The 16,577-nt window shown below is 47.5% G+C and overlaps 1 protein-coding gene across 2 annotated transcripts; it reads right to left on the reverse strand.

The window, feature by feature from the left end:
• Nucleotides 1–2,064: 2,064 nt before the first annotated feature.
• LOC120049534 (beta-enolase) lies at nucleotides 2,065–15,077 on the reverse strand. Of its 2 annotated transcripts, none has more exons than XM_038995781.1 (8): nucleotides 14,971–15,077; nucleotides 6,441–6,530; nucleotides 6,263–6,358; nucleotides 4,533–4,661; nucleotides 3,779–3,912; nucleotides 2,682–2,904; nucleotides 2,287–2,484; nucleotides 2,065–2,213 (listed from the first exon to the last, which is right to left on the reverse strand). In XM_038995781.1, exons 2-8 carry the CDS (start codon nucleotides 6,523–6,525, stop codon nucleotides 2,080–2,082), a joined length of 999 nt encoding a protein of 332 aa, XP_038851709.1. In that variant the 5' UTR covers nucleotides 6,526–6,530; nucleotides 14,971–15,077; the 3' UTR covers nucleotides 2,065–2,079. The 2 variants fall into 2 exon arrangements, with proteins under 2 accessions (XP_038851709.1, XP_038851710.1); XM_038995782.1 differs by having other exon boundaries at nucleotides 6,441–6,526; nucleotides 14,971–15,027.
• Nucleotides 15,078–16,577: the final 1,500 nt, after the last annotated feature.

Genomic DNA, 16,577 nt, shown 5'->3' on the forward strand with positions numbered 1-16,577 from the left:
CCTACAGATATAGGGACACACAGAGTTAGACCCCTATAGATATAGGGACACACAGAGTTAGACCCCTATAGATATAGGGACACACAGAGTTAGACCCCTATAGATATAGGGACACACAGTGTTAGACCCCTATAGATATAGGAACACAGAGTTAGACCCCTATAGATATAGGAACACACAGAGTTAAACCCCTATAGATACAGAGTTAGACCCCTATAGATATAGGGACACACAGCGTTAAACCCCTATAGATACAGAGTTAGACCCCTATAGATATAGGAACACACAGAGTTAAACCCCTATAGATACAGAGTTAGACCCCTATAGATATAGGAACACACAGAGTTAAACCCCTATAGATACAGAGTTAGACCCCTATAGATATAGGGACACACAGAGTTAGACCCCTATAGATATAGGAACACACAGAGTTAGACCCCTATAGATACAGAGTTAGACCCCTATAGATATAGGGACACACAGAGTTAGACCCCTATAGATACAGAGTTAGACCCCTATAGATATAGGAACACACAGAGTTAGACCCCTATAGATATAGGAACACAGAGTTAGACCCCTATAGATATAGGAACACACAGAGTTAGACCCCTATAGATATAGGAACACACAGAGTTAGACCCCTATAGATATAGGAACACAGAGTTAGACCCCTATAGATATAGGAACACACGGAGTTAAACCCCTATAGATACAGAGTTAGACCCCTATAGATATAGGGACACACAGAGTTAAACCCCTATAGATACAGAGTTAGACCCCTATAGATATAGGAACACAGAGTTAGACCCCTATAGATATAGGAACACATGGAGTTAAACCCCTATAGATACAGAGTTAGACCCCTATAGATATAGGAACACACGGAGTTAAACCCCTATAGATACAGAGTTAGACCCCTATAGATATAGGGACACACAGAGTTAAACCCCTATAGATACAGAGTTAGACCCCTATAGATATAGGAACACACAGAGTTAGACCCCTATAGATATAGGAACACACAGAGTTAAACCCCTATAGATACAGAGTTAGACCCCTATAGATATAGGAACACACAGAGTTAGACCCCTATAGATACAGAGTTAGACCCCTATAGATATAGGAACACACAGAGTTAGACCCCTATAGATATAGGAACACACAGAGTTAAACCCCTATAGATACAGAGTTAGACCCCTATAGATATAGGAACACACAGAGTTAGACCCCTATAGATACAGAGTTAGACCCCTATAGATATAGGAACACACAGAGTTAGACCCCTATAGATATAGGAACACACAGAGTTAAACCCCTATAGATACAGAGTTAGACCCCTATAGATATAGGAACACACAGAGTTAGACCCCTATAGATATAGGAACACACAGAGTTAGACCCCTATAGATATAGGAACACACAGAGTTAAACCCCTATAGATATAGGAACACACAGAGTTAGACCCCTATAGATATAGGAACACACAGAGTTAGACCCCTATAGATACAGAGTTAGACCCCTATAGATATAGGAACACACAGAGTTAGACCCCTATAGATACAGAGTTAGACCCCTATAGATATAGGAACACACAGAGTTAAACCCCTATAGATACAGAGTTAGACCCCTATAGATATAGGAACACACAGAGTTAGACCCCTATAGATATAGGAACACACAGAGTTAGACCCCTATAGATACAGAGTTAGACCCCTATAGATATAGGAACACACAGAGTTAAACCCCTATAGATACAGAGTTAGACCCCTATAGATATAGGAACACACAGAGTTAGACCCCTATAGATATAGGAACACACAGAGTTAGACCCCTATAGATACAGGAACACACAGAGTTAGACCCCTATAGATACAGAGTTAGACCCCTATAGATACAGGAACACACAGAGTTAGACCCCTATAGATACAGAGTTAGACCCCTATAGATATAGGAACACACAGAGTTAAACCCCTATAGATACAGAGTTAGACCCCTATAGATATAGGAACACACAGAGTTAGACCCCTATAGATATAGGAACACAGAGTTAGACCCCTATAGATACAGGAACACACAGAGTTAGACCCCTATAGATATAGGAAGAGCTGAAGATAAACAAACAATGACTGGACCCACCTGGATGTCGACGGCGGCGGTGAACTTTGACCATGCAGCCCAATCATCCTGATCGAAGGGATCCTCAATTGACTGGACTGGAGAGGAGCGAAGGAGTTAGCGAGGAAGGGTGTATATACAGTGTGTGTGTGCCTGTGTTTCTCTACATACCGGGATATCCCTTGATGAAGCTCTTGTACAGATCTCCCAGCTGATCCCCGGTGATGTACCTGGCAGGGTCGTCAGGTGACTTGAAGTCCAGGTCGTACTTTCCTGCCTTGTAGAACTCCGAGGCAGCCACGTCCATGCCGATGATGATCTTGTCTGGGTAACCGGCCTTCTCAATGGCTGACTTCAGGAGCTCCAGAGCTGGAGGGAGAAGAAAGGGTTAAAGTATCACACACCTCCGCCAGGGGGCCCTTTATAATAGTCCCTGTGGTGCAGCTCCACAAGGGTGCCCTATAGTAATAGTCCCTGTGGTGCAGGTCCACAAGAGAAAGGATGCCACCACGTATAGTAATAGTCCCTGTGGTGCAGGTCCACAAGGGTGCCCTATAAGCTCTTACCCTCGTTGTTCTCCAGGATGTTGGGTGCGAAGCCGCCCTCATCACCTACGTTGGTGGCATCCTTTCCGTACTTGGCCTTGATCACGTTCTTCAGGTTGTGGTAAACCTCAGCTCCGATCCTCATGGCCTCGTGGAAGTTAGCCGCTCCGATGGGCAGGATCATGAATTCCTGCATGGCCAGCTTGTTACCAGCATGGCTACCACCGTTGATCACGTTGAAGGCCTGGAGAGAGGGCAGGCAAGCAGACATATTTTCTTTAGGAAATGTCATTTCTAGTTTGATATGCTACCCATTTTATTTATTTTTCATTTCCAAAGCTGACAATATACTGTACATCAAGTATAAAGGTAGTAAATATGAAGGCATATGTACTCACGGGGCAGGGGAAAGAGTCAAAAGGTTTAAGGTTTACTCACGGGGCAGGGGAAAGAGTCAAAAGGTTAAAGGTTTACTCACGGGGCAGGGGAAAGAGTCAAAAGGTTTAAGGTTTACTCACGGGGCAGGGGAAAGAGTCAAAAGGTTAAAGGTTTACTCACGGGGCAGGGGAAAGAGTCAAAAGGTTAAAGGTTTACTCACGGGGCAGGGGAAAGAGTCAAAAGGTTAAAGGTTTACTCACGGGGCAGGGGAAAGAGTCAAAAGGTTTAAGGTTTACTCACGGGGCAGGGGAAAGAGTCAAAAGGTTAAAGGTTTACTCACGGGGCAGGGGAAAGAGTCAAAAGGTTTAAGGTTTACTCACGGGGCAGGGGAAAGAGTCAAAAGGTTTAAGGTTTACTCACGGGGCAGGGGAAAGAGTTAAAAGGTTAAAGGTGTACTCACGGGGCAGGGGAAAGAGTCAAAAGGTTTAAGGTTTACTCACGGGGCAGGGGAAAGAGTCAAAAGGTTTAAGGTTTACTCACGGGGCAGGGGAAAGAGTCAAAAGGTTAAAGGTTTACTCACGGGGCAGGGGAAAGAGTCAAAAGGTTTAAGGTTTACTCACGGGGCAGGGGAAAGAGTCAAAAGGTTTAAGGTTTACTCACGGGGCAGGGGAAAGAGTCAAAAGGTTTAAGGTTTACTCACGGGGCAGGGGAAAGAGTCAAAAGGTTAAAGGTTTACTCACGGGGCAGGGCAGGATGACGTCCTTGTGTCCGGCCAGGTCAGCGATGTGACGGTACAGGGGCACTCCCTTCTCTGCTGCTCCTGCCTTGCAGACCGCCAGAGACACACCCAGGATGGCATTGGCTCCAAACTTAGCTACAGGAGGGGGAGAGGCATGAGGCAGGGGGTGTGAGGGAGGCAAGAGGGAGGGGGAGGCAGGAAAGAGAGGGGGGCAGGAAGAGGCAGGAGGGTGAGGGGGCAGGTGGGAGGGGAGCAGGAAGAGGCAGGAAGGAGAGGGGGGGTAGGAAAGAGAGGGGAGCAGGAAGAGGCAGGAGGATGGGGGGGCAGGTGGGAGGGGGGCAGGAAGAGGCAGAAGGGTGAGGGGGCAGGAAGAGGCAGGAGGATGAGGGGGCAGGTGGGAGGGGGGCAGGAAGAGGCAGGAAGGACAGGGGGGGCAGGAAAGAGAGGGGGGCAGGAAGAGAAAGGAGGGTGAGGGGGCAGGTGGAAGGGGAGGAGACTGTGTGAATATGCATACTGCTAAGAGTTTACTTTGACAGTGTAAAGCCTCATTTAATTTGAACAACAGGATGCATTATCAAAAGCCCGCTCCCGTCTGCACGGACTCTACGCGTCAGCAGGACACTTTTCCTAGGAGATGGGTGGACGCAGACAAGGAATCCTGTGCTGATGGGACGTTCGATAGAAGCAGAAGGTTTAAATTGGGCTTAAGTACTCGAAATTTGAATGTCAATTAAGACAAAGGAGAAGAGACATACACTTGTTCTCAGTTCCGTCCAACTCCAGCATGAATTTGTCAATCTTCTCCTGGTCAACAACACTGAACTTCTTCTCAATCAGTTTGGCAGCGATGTCCTTGTTTACATGATCCACAGCCTTAATGGTACCTTTAAAGATATTAAAGAGATAGAACACACTGTTAGAGCACAGAGAAACCGATCAGTCCACTGCCTTAACGGTACCTTAAAAGATTTTAAAGATGATTAGATATTAAATAGATAGAACACATTGTTAGATCACAGAGAAACCGATCAGTCCACTCCAGGGATGATCAAACCTGACTCTATAGTCCAGTACCTCTAGTCCAGTACCTCCAGTCCAGTACCTCTAGTCCAGTACTTCTACTCTATAGTCCAGTACCTCTACTCTATAGTCCAGTACCTCTAGTCTATAGTCCAGTACCTCTACTCTATAGTCCAGTACCTCTACTCTATAGTCCAGTACCTCTACTCTATAGTCCAGTACCTCTACTCTATAGTCCAGTACCTCTAGTCCAGTACCTCTACTCTACAGTCCAGTACCTCTACCCTCTAGTCCAGTACCTCTACCCTCTAGTCCAGTACCTCTACCCTCTAGTCCAGTACCTCTACTCTATAGTCCAGTACCTCTACTCTATAGTCCAGTACCTCTAGTCTATAGTCCAGTACCTCTAGTCTACAGTCCAGTACCTCTAGTCTACAGTCCAGTACCTCTAGTCTACAGTCCAGTACCTAAAAACCAGCCCCGTCGCGGGCCACAATGTCTTGCTCCCAGACAAACTAAACAACTTCTTTGCTCGCTTTGAGGACAATACAGGTACCTCTAGTCCAGTACCTCTACCCTCTAGTCTAGTACCTCTACCCTCTAGTCTAGTACCTCTACCCTCTAGTCTAGTACCTCTACCCTCTAGTCCAGTACCTCTACCCTATAGTCCAGTACCTCTACCCTCTAGTCTAGTACCTCTACCCTCTAGTCCAGTACCTCTACCCTCTAGTCTAGTACCTCTACCCTCTAGTCCAGTACCTCTACCCTCTAGTCCAGTACCTCTAGTCCAGTACCTCTAGTCTAGTACCTCTACCCTCTAGTCTAGTACCTCTACCCTCTAGTCCAGTACCTCTACCCTCTAGTCCAGTACCTCTACCCTCTAGTCTAGTACCTCTACCCTCTAGTCTACTACCTCTACCCTCTAATCCAGTACCTCTACCCTCTAGTCCAGTACCTCTACCCTCTAGTCCAGTACCTCTACCCTCTAGTCCAGTACCTCTACCCTCTAGTCTAGTACCGCACCAGGTGACTGCAATTAACTAGCAGGTAGAAATTAAAATCAGAAGTGGAACTGGACTTATGGTCTAGATTTGAGTATCTCTCATCCAGATCAACAGATCCCAGAGACTTAGATCAGACCAGGTCAACAGATCCCAGAGACTTAGATCAGACCAGGTCAACAGATCCCAGAGAGGTAGCTCAGACCAGGTCAACAGATCCCAGAGACTTAGATCAGACCAGATCAACAGATCCCAGAGACTTAGATCAGACCAGGTCAACAGATCCCAGAGAGGTAGATCAGACCAGGTCAACAGATCCCAGAGACTTAGATCAGACCAGGTCAACAGATCCCAGCGAGGTAGATCAGACCAGATCAACAGATCCCAGAGAGGCAGATCAGATCAACAGATCCCAGAGAGCTAGATCAGACCAGTTCAACAGATCCCAGAGAGACATAACTCACCTTTTCCCAGATAGCGTGACTTGTCTCCATCTCTCAGCTCCAGAGCCTCATGGACACCAGTAGAGGCACCGCTGGGCACGGCTGCCCTGAAACGGCCTGAACACACAGAGAGGTTAAACTGCTGGGTCGGTGAACAACATTGTGGTACAGTATGTTTTTATGTAAACATTGTGTGCACCTTTGGCGGTGTAGAGGTCCACCTCCACGGTGGGGTTTCCTCTGGAGTCGAGGATCTCTCGGGCATGGATCTTAGTGATAGACATCCTGACTAGAGAGGAGCGATAGAAAGAGATGAGGGGGAGAGAGTGAGAGAAAGATAGGAGGGGACAGGGGGAAGGGAGAGAGATAGGAGGGGACAGAGGGAATGAGAGAGAGATAGGAGGGGACAGGGGGAAGGGAGAGAGATAGGAGGGGACAGAGGGAATGAGAGAGAGATAGGAGGGGACAGGGGGAAGGGAGAGAGATAGGAGGGGACAGGGGGAAGGGAGAGAGATAGGAGGGGACAGGGGAAAGGGAGAGAGATAGGAGGGGACAGGGGAAAGGGAGAGAGATAGGAGGGGACAGGGGGAAGGGAGAGAGATAGGAGGGGACAGGGGGAAGGGAGAGAGATAGGAGGGGACAGAGGGAAGGAGAGAGAGATAGGAGGGGACAGGGGGAAGGAGAGATAGAGAGAGATAGGAGGGGACAGGGGGAAGGAGAGATAGAGAGAGATAGGAGGGGACAGAGGGAAGGAGAGATAGAGAGAGATAGGAGGGGACAGAGGGAAGGAGAGATAGAGAGAGATAGTAGGGGACAGGGGGAAGGAGAGATAGGAGGGGACAGGGAGAAGGAGAGATATAGGAGGGAACAGGGGGGAGGAGAGAGAGAGAGAGAGATAGGAAGGGACAGGGGGAAGGAGAGAGAAAGAGAGATAGGAGGGGACAGGGGGAAGGAGAGAGAAGAGAGATAGGAGGGGACAGGGGGAAGGAGAGAGAAGAGAGATAGGAGGGAACGGGAAAAAATGAATAATCAACTATTATATTGACCTTCAGATTTACTCTGTTGCTGTCAGCCAATCAAAATTCAGGTCAGTCTCCACTCTCCTAGCAATCTGTACTGTAGTCGGTATGTACACCTCTGTGTGTGACCACTGTGTGTGTGTGACCTGACTTAGCCACTGTGTAGGTAGCTTAGCCACTGTGTAGGTAGCTTAGCTACTGTGTGGGTAGCTTAGCCACTGTGTAGGTAGCTTAGCCACTGTGTGGGTAGCTTAGCCACTGTGTAGGTAGCTTAGCCACTGTGTGGGTAGCTTAGCCACTGTGTAGGTAGCTTAGCCACTGTGTAGGTATCTTAGCCACTGTGTAGGTAGCTTAGCCACTGTGTGGGTAGCTTAGCCACTGTGTGTGTGTGACCTGACTTAGCCACTGTGTGGGTAGCTTAGCCACTGTGTGTGTGTGACCTGACTTAGCCACTGTGTGGGTAGCTTAGCCACTGTGTGGGTAGCTTAGCTACTGTGTGGGTAGCTTAGCCACTGTGTAGGTAGCTTAGCCACTGTGTAGGTAGCTTAGCCACTGTGTAGGTAGCTTAGCCACTGTGTGGGTAGCTTAGCCACTGTGTAGGTAGCTTAGCCACTGTGTGGGTAGCTTAGCCACTGTGTGGGTTGCTTAGCCACTGTGTGGGTAGCTTAGCTACTGTGTGGGTAGCTTAGCCACTGTGTGGGTAGCTGAGCTACTGTGTAGGTAGCTTAGCCACTGTGTGGGTAGCTTAGCCACTGTGTAGGTAGCTTAGCCACTGTGTAGGTAGCTTAGCCACTGTGTAGGTAGCTTAGCCACTGTGTGTGTGTGACCTGACTTAGCCACTGTGTAGGTAGCTTAGCTACTGTGTAGGTAGCTTAGCCACTGTGTAGGTAGCTTAGCCACTGTGTGGGTAGCTTAGCCACTGTGTGTGTGTGACCTGACTTAGCCACTGTGTAGGTAGCTTAGCCACTGTGTAGGTAGCTTAGCCACTGTGTAGGTAGCTTAGCCACTGTGTGGGTAGCTTAGCCACTGTGTAGGTAGCTTAGCCACTGTGTAGGTAGCTTAGCCACTGTGTAGGTAGCTTAGCCACTGTGTAGGTAGCTTAGCCACTGTGTGTGTGGGACCTGACTTAGCAACTGTGTAGGTAGCTTAGCCACTGTGTAGGTATCTTAGCCACTGTGTAGGTAGCTTAGCCACTGTGTGGGTAGCTTAGCCACTATGTGGGTAGCTTAGCCACTGTGTAGGTAGCTTAGCCACTGTGTAGGTAGCTTAGCTACTGTGTGGGTAGCTTAGCCACTGTGTAGGTAGCTTAGCCACTGTGTGGGTAGCTTAGCCACTGTGTAGGTAGCTTAGCCACTGTGTAGGTAGCTTAGCCACTGTGTGGGTAGCTTAGCCACTGTGTAGGTAGCTTAGCCACTGTGTATGTAGCTTAGCCACTGTGTGGGTAGCTTAGCCACTGTGTAGGTAGCTTAGCCACTGTGTGGGTAGCTTAGCCACTGTGTGGGTTGCTTAGCCACTGTGTGGGTAGCTTAGCCACTGTGTGGGTAGCTTAGGGTAGCTTAGCCACTGTGTGGGTAGCTGAGCCACTGTGTGGGTAGCTTAGCCACTGTGTGGGTAGCTTAGCCACTGTGTGGGTAGCTTAGCCACTGTGTAGGTAGCTTAGCCACTGTGTAGGTAGCTTAGCCACTGTGTGTGTGTGACCTGACTTAGCCACTGTGTAGGTAGCTTAGCCACTGTGTGGGTAGCTTAGCCACTGTGTGGGTAGCTTAGCTACTGTGTGGGTAGCTTAGCCACTGTGTGGATTGCTTAGCTACTGTGTGGGTAGCTTAGCCACTGTGTGGGTAGCTTAGCTACTGTGTGGGTAGCTTAGCCACTGTGTGGGTTGCTTAGCTACTGTGTGGGTAGCTTAGCTACTGTGTGGGTAGCTTAGCCACTGTGTGGGTTGCTTAGCCACTGTGTGAGTAGCTTAGCCACTGTGTGGGTTGCTTAGCCACTGTGTGGGTTGCTTAGCTACTGTGTGGGTAGCTTAGCTACTGTGTGGGTAGCTTAGCCACTGTGTAGGTAGCTTAACCACTGTGTGGGTAGCTTAGCTACTGTGTGGGTAGCTTAGCCACTGTGTGGATTGCTTAGCTACTGTGTGGGTAGCTTAGCCACTGTGTGGGTAGCTTAGCTACTGTGTGGGTAGCTTAGCCACTGTGTGGGTTGCTTAGCTACTGTGTGGGTAGCTTAGCTACTGTGTGGGTAGCTTAGCCACTGTGTGGGTTGCTTAGCCACTGTGTGAGTAGCTTAGCCACTGTGTGGGTTGCTTAGCCACTGTGTGGGTTGCTTAGCTACTGTGTGGGTAGCTTAGCTACTGTGTGGGTAGCTTAGCCACTGTGTGGGTTGCTTAGCCACTGTGTGGGTTGCTTAGCCACTGTGTGAGTAGCTTAGCCACTGTGTGGGTTGCTTAGCCACTGTGTGGGTTGCTTAGCCACTGTGTGAGTAGCTTAGCCACTGTGTGGGTTGCTTAGCCACTGTGTGGGTTGCTTAGCCACTGTGTGAGTAGCTTAGCCACTGTGTGGGTTGCTTAGCCACTGTGTGGGTTGCTTAGCCACTGTGTGAGTAGCTTAGCCACTGTGTAGGTAGCTTAGCCACTGTGTGGGTAGCTTCATGTCTGCATCACAGTGGAATCTGTCCCACTCTCCACACTGTGCTTCCTCCTACAAGCATCACACACAGCTAGCCTATCAGAGAGCAGTGAGGTCACAGGAGTATGGTTACCTGGTTACGTAGGTTAGTGTAGTATAGTTACCTGGTTACGTGCAGTGTGTGTGTGTGTGTGTGTGTGTGTGTGTGTGTGTGTGTGTGTGTGTGTGTGTGTGTGTGTGTGTGTGTGTGTGTGTGTGTGTATACGTGCTGAGCTAGATGTGTTGTTAGCAGTGTGTGTGTGTGTGTGTGTGTGTGTGTGTGTGTGTGTGTGTGTGTGTGTGTGTGTGTGTGTGTGTGTATACGTGCTGAGCTAGATGTGTTGTTAGCAGTGTGTGTGTGTGTGTGTGTGTGTGTGTGTGTGTGTGTGTGTGTGTGTACGTGCTGAGCTATGTGTGTTGTTAGCAGTGTGTGTGTGTGTGTGTGTGTGTGTGTGTGTGTGTGTGTGTGTGTGTGTGTGTGTGTGTGTATACGTGCTGAGCTATGTGTGTTGTTAGCAGTGTGTGTGTGTGTGTGTGTGTGTGTGTGTGTGTGTGTGTGTGTGTGTGTGTGTGTGTGTGTGTGTGTGTGTGTGTGTATACGTGCTGAGCTATGTGTGTTGTTAGCAGTGTGTGTGTGTGTGTGTGTGTGTGTGTGTGTGTGTGTGTGTGTGTGTGTGTGTGTGTGTGTGTGTGTGTGTGTGTATACGTGCTGAGCTATGTGTGTTGTTAGCAGTGTGTGTGAAGAGGTCTAGAGCCTGTTGAATCTCTAACCTTTTAATTTGACCTTTCTGTAGATTCACTAGAGGCTTCAGTGTGACCTTTCACTCGATGTTATTGTTGGCCATGGCATTACTGTATTACAGTACGCAATACAGTGTGTCTATTAATACACACACACCGGCCCTCCCCCACACACTCAACATTCAGAACATTTGAGATTACATTTCCTATCTGGTTCTTGAGTTATCTTTTATGTCTGTCTAACTCTCTCCCTGAGACTCAGACTCTGCCTCTCTCCCTGAGACTCAGACTCTGCCTCTCTCCCTGAGACTCAGACTCTGCCTCTCTCCCTGAGACCCGCCTCTCTCCCTGAGACTCAGACTCTGCCTCTCTCCCTGAGACTCCGCCTCTCTCCCTGAGACTCAGACTCTGCCTCTCTCCCTGAGACTCTGCCTCTCTCCCTGAGACTCAGACTCTGCCTCCTTCCCTGAGACTCTGCCTCTCTCCCTGAGACTCTGCCTCTCTCCCTGAGACTCTGCCTCTCTCCCTGAGACTCTGCCTCTCTCCCTGAGACTCTGCCTCTCTCCCTGAGACTCTGCCTCCCTCCCCGAGACTCTGCCTCCCTCCCCGAGACTCTGCCTCTCTCCCCGAGACTGCCTCTCTCCCTGAGACTCTGCCTCTCTCCCTGAGACTCTGCCTCCCTCCCTGAGACTCTGCCTCTCTCCCTGAGACTCTGCCTCCCTCCCTGAGACTCTGCCTCTCTCCCTGAGACTCTGCCTCTCTCCCTGAGACTCTGCCTCTCTCCCTGAGACTCTGCCTCCCTCCCTGAGACTCTGCCTCCCTCCCTGAGACTCTGCCTCCCTCCCCGAGACTCTGCCTCCCTCCCTGAGACTCTGCCTCTCTCCCTGAGACTCTGCCTCCCTCCCTGAGACTCTGCCTCCCTCCCTGAGACTCTGCCTCTCTCCCTGAGACTCTGCCTCTCTCCCTGAGACTCTGCCTCTCTCCCTGAGACTCTGCCACATCAACATTAAAACCCACATCCCAAATCTCTTCTAAATGTACCTGATCTTCATTCATTCTACACACAAACCTGCTGCACGACACACCATTCACCCTGTTGCTTTGAGAGGACTGGATTGCTAGTAGAGACTGTACTACACTCTAAAAACAAAAGTGCAACCTGGAACCAAAATAGGTTCTTTGGCTGTTCCCATAGGAGAAACTAGGGCTGTGTTCTTTGGCTGTTCCCATAGGAGAAACTAGGGCTGTGTTCTTTGGCTGTTCCCATAGGAGAAACTAGGGCTGTGTTCTTTGGCTGTTCCCATAGGAGAAACTAGGGCTGTGTTCTTTGGCTGTTTTCATAGGAGAAACTAGGGCACCCTCATAGATATCATCCGAACCAACTTGCCCTCCAAATAGACCTCTGCTGTTTTCAACCAAGATCTTAGCGATCACTGCCTCATTGCCTGCATCCGTAATGGGTCAGTGGTCAAACGACCTCCACTCATCACTGTCAAACGCTCCCTGAAACAATTCAGCGAGCAGGCCTTTCTAATCGACCTGGCCCGGGATCCTGGAAGGATATTGACCTCATCCCGTCAGTAGAGGATGCCTGGTTATTCTTTAAAAGTGCCTTCCTCACCTTAAATAAACATGCTCCATTCATTAAAAAAAAACCAGGAAAAGATATAGCTCTTGGTTCTCTCCAGACCTGACTGCCCTCGACCAAGACAAAAACATCCTGTGGCGTTCTGCATTAGCATCGAATAGCCCCCGCGATATGCAACTTTTCAGGGAAGTTAGGAACCAACATACACAGGCAGTTAGGAAAGCTAAGGCTAGTTTTTTCAAGCAGAAATTTGCATCCTGTAGCACAAACTCAAATAAGTTCTGGGACACTGTAAAGTCCATGGAGAATAAGAGCATCTCCTCCCAGCTGCCCACTGTACTGAGGCTTGGAAACACTGTCAACACCGATAAATCCACTATAATTGAGAATTTCAATAAGCATTTTTCTACTGGCCATGCTTTCCACCTGGCTACCCCTACCCCGATCAACAGCCCTGCACCCCCCACAGCAACTCACCCAAGCCTCCCCCATTTCTCCTTCACCCAAATCCAGATAGCTGATGTCCTGAAAGAGCGGCAAAATCTGGACCCCTACAAATCAGCCGGGCTAGACAATCTGGACCCTCTCTTTCTAAAATTATCTGCCGAAATTGTTGCATCCCCTATTACCAGCCTGTTCAACCTCTCTTTTGTATCGTCTGAGATCCCTAAAGACTGGAAAGCTGCCGCGGTCATCCCCCTCTTCAAAGGGGGAGACACTCTAGACCCAAACTGTTACAGACCTATATCTATCCTACCCTGTTTTTCTAAGGTCTTTGAAAGCCAAGTCAACAAACAGATTACCGACCATCAGGCGTCATGATTATTATTTTTATTTTTTTGCTACTGCTACTAAAAAAAATCTTGGTCGACCAGCAGCCTATTGACCAGTAGACTAAATGGGGTCAGCCCTCTGAGAAACTAAATGGGGTCAGCCCTAGGAGAAACTAAATGGGGTCAGCCCTCGGAGAACCTAAATGGGGTCAGCCCTAGGAGAAACTAAATGGGGTCAGCCCTAGGAGAAACTAAATGGGGTCAGCCCTCGGAGAAACTAAATGGGGTCAGCCCTCGGAGAAACTAAATGGGGTCAGCCCTAGGAGAAACTAAATGGGGTCAGCCCTAGGAGAAACTAAATGGGGTCAGCCCTAGGAGAAACTAAATGGGGTCAGCTCTAGGAGAAACTAAATGGGGTCAGCCCTCGGAGAAACTAAATGGGGTCAGCCCTCGGAGAAACTAAATGGGGTCAGCCCTAGGAGAAACTAAATGGGGTCAGCCCCAGGAGAAACTAAATGGGGTCAGCCCTAGGAGAAACTAAATGGGGTCAGCCCTCGGAGAACCTAAATGGGGTCAGCCCTAGGAGAAACTAAATGGGGTCAGCCCTAGGAGAAACTAAATGGGGTCAGCCCTAGGAGAAACTAAACCCCTTTTGGTTCTACATGGAACACTAAAGAGTTCTACCTGGAACCAAAAAGGGTTCTCCTATGGGGACAGCTGCGGAACACTTTGGAGTACTTTTTTCTAAGAGTGTAGAGATGCAAGAGAGGCTGAAACAACAACATGCATGTCCTGCACACAAAGACAGCACACTGGTCTCTCTCACTCTCCCTGTTAGATGACAGCACACTGGTCTCTCTCACTCTCCCTGTTAGATGACAGCACACTGGTCTCTCTCACTCTCCCTGTTAGATGACAGCACACTGGTCTCTCTCACTCTCCCTGTTAGATGACAGCACACTGGTCTCTCTCACTCTCCCTGTTAGATGACAGCAGGCAACAGTCGCTAAAGGCTCAGCTGCCCAATAACTCCACCCAACACCAACTGTGACCTGCGAGGAATCAAAGCGAGTGCGTGCTTGGTAACTGCCTGGATACAGAATGTTTGAATAGATTAGATGGTCAGGAGGAAGTATAACGTCACACAGAAATATCAAAAGAGCATCACAGTGACGCAACTGAACCGGCTCGGTGCCCGACAGTGATTGTGAGACGGACTTTGGCCGGCACTTTATCGGGAGATTGTGTAACAGTGTCCTGCTCCTCCTCCGATGCTATAGGCTACATCCTGCAAACTATCTCTCTTTGTTAGATGTAGTGTAGGCCTGGACTACGATCAAATGCGCTGCAAATGTGGAAGTGAATTAAAGTCATCCCGCTACAATATTTAATTGCATGCTGGTCATAAATGTATATGCCTAAATCAATATTCAGGCTTTACTATACAGGCTGTAGTATAGGTCAGATCCATCTGCAGAGAGTAGCAGTCAAGTTAATAATTTGAGTTTATTCTAGGCCTGCTTACAACACATGAACTATTAGAGTCCTCAGCTGAAGGTCATCACGTCGTCATTCGTCTACAAACACACAGGAGGAGGTTTGTGTACAAAAACTGAAAAGATGAAAAACGAATTCAATCGCAGACGCATGAGAACTAGGCTACACTGTATGTTTCTAACAGTTGCAATGTCTAAGAACATATCCGATGGCTTCAATCCCAAACGCTAAAATGAAAATGAATGTATTCATTGTAGACCTGTTTATAAAGTTTATCAGGTTTATCAGTCATAGAACATAAGCAAACAAAGTTACAAGGCTAGAGTTGAGAATGCCAAAGCAAAAGAAACATTAAATTGACAACTACACAAGTTGGTCTTTCCTGTAAATGTTTCTGAAGTTTCTATGTGTATGCAGAGCGAATCGAATAACCCAGAAAGCATGGTACCTGAGGGGGGTTGATGCGGCTGGCTGGCTGTCCGACTGTCCTTCTGGAAAGTGACACCCCTGTCCCCCCGCCGGTGCTATATAGACCGCCACTAGCGGCCTGCCGCCCCCATATAAGGACAAGGGCTTAGGGACGGAAGGGAAATTATCAGACACATTCGGAAATGCAGAAACTGAAAAGACGGTAAGATCTGTGTCTGATTTAATGTGTCGAATACATACGTTTCCCTCCAAATTATTCATCAATATATAATATGTTTCTTAGTTTCCCTCCAAATTATTTATCAATATATAAGATGTTTCTTAGTTTCCCTCCAAATTATTCATCAATATATAAGATGTTTCTTAGTTTCCCTCCAAATTATTCATCAATATATAAGATGTTTCTTAGTTTCCCTCCAAATTATTCATCAATATATAATATGTTTCTTAGTTTCCCTCCAAATTATTCATCAATATATAATATGTTTCTTAGTTTCCCTCCAAATTATTCATCAATATATAAGATGTTTCTTAGTTTCCCTCCAAATTATTCATCAATATATAAGATGTTTCTTAGTTTCCCTCCAAATTATTCATCAATATATAAGATGTTTCTTAGTTTCCCTCCAAATTATTCATCAATATATAATATGTTTCTTACTTTCTCTCCAAATTATGAATCAATATATAATATGTTTTCTAGTTTCTCTCTCCAAATGATTCAACAGTATGTAAGAGGATTTGAAGAGCATCACATAATAATTCAGATTACTTTGGAGTTTTTTTCTTCAAATTAAAACATGTAGGCCTACTGTTGACTTACAGGGGGGTTCCTATGAACACATGAATATGACTGAGACATGGTTACAGCTCTACTTTAGGACTGGATACAGCTCTACTTTAGGACTGGATACAGCTATACTTTAGGACTGGATACAGCTCTACTTTAGGACTGGATACAGCTCTACTTTAGGACTGAGACATGGATACAGCTCTACTTTAGGACTGGATACAGCTCTACTTTAGGACTGGATACAGCTCTACTTTAGGACTGAGATATGGTTACAGCTCTACTTTAGGACTGGATACAGCTCTACATTAGGACTGGATACAGCTCTACTTTAGGACTGGATACAGCTCTACTTTAGGACTGGATACAGCTCTACTTTAGGACTGGATACAGCTCTACTTTAGGACTGGATACAGCTCTACATTAGGACTGGTTACAGCTCTACTTTAGGACTGAGACATGGATACAGCTCTACTTTAGGACTGGATACAGCTCTACTTTAGGACTGGATACAGCTCTACTTTAGGACTGGATACAGCTCTACTTTAGGACTGGATACAGCTCTACTTTAGGACTGGATACAGCTCTAATTTAGGACTGGATACAGCTCTAATTTAGGACTGGATACAGCTCTACTTTAGGACTGGATACAGCTCTACTTTAGGACTGAGATATGGTTACAGCTCTACTTTAGGACTGGATACAGCTCTACTTTAGGACTGGATACAGCTCTACTTTAGGACTGGATACAGCTCTACTTTAGGACTGGATACAGCTCTACTTTAGGACTGGATACAGCTCTACTTTAGGACTGGATACAGCTCTAATTTAGGACT

The sequence above is a fragment of the Salvelinus namaycush genome, chromosome 6, assembly GCF_016432855.1.
Source record: "Salvelinus namaycush isolate Seneca chromosome 6, SaNama_1.0, whole genome shotgun sequence".
In the NCBI taxonomy this organism is placed as follows: domain Eukaryota; kingdom Metazoa; phylum Chordata; class Actinopteri; order Salmoniformes; family Salmonidae; genus Salvelinus; species Salvelinus namaycush.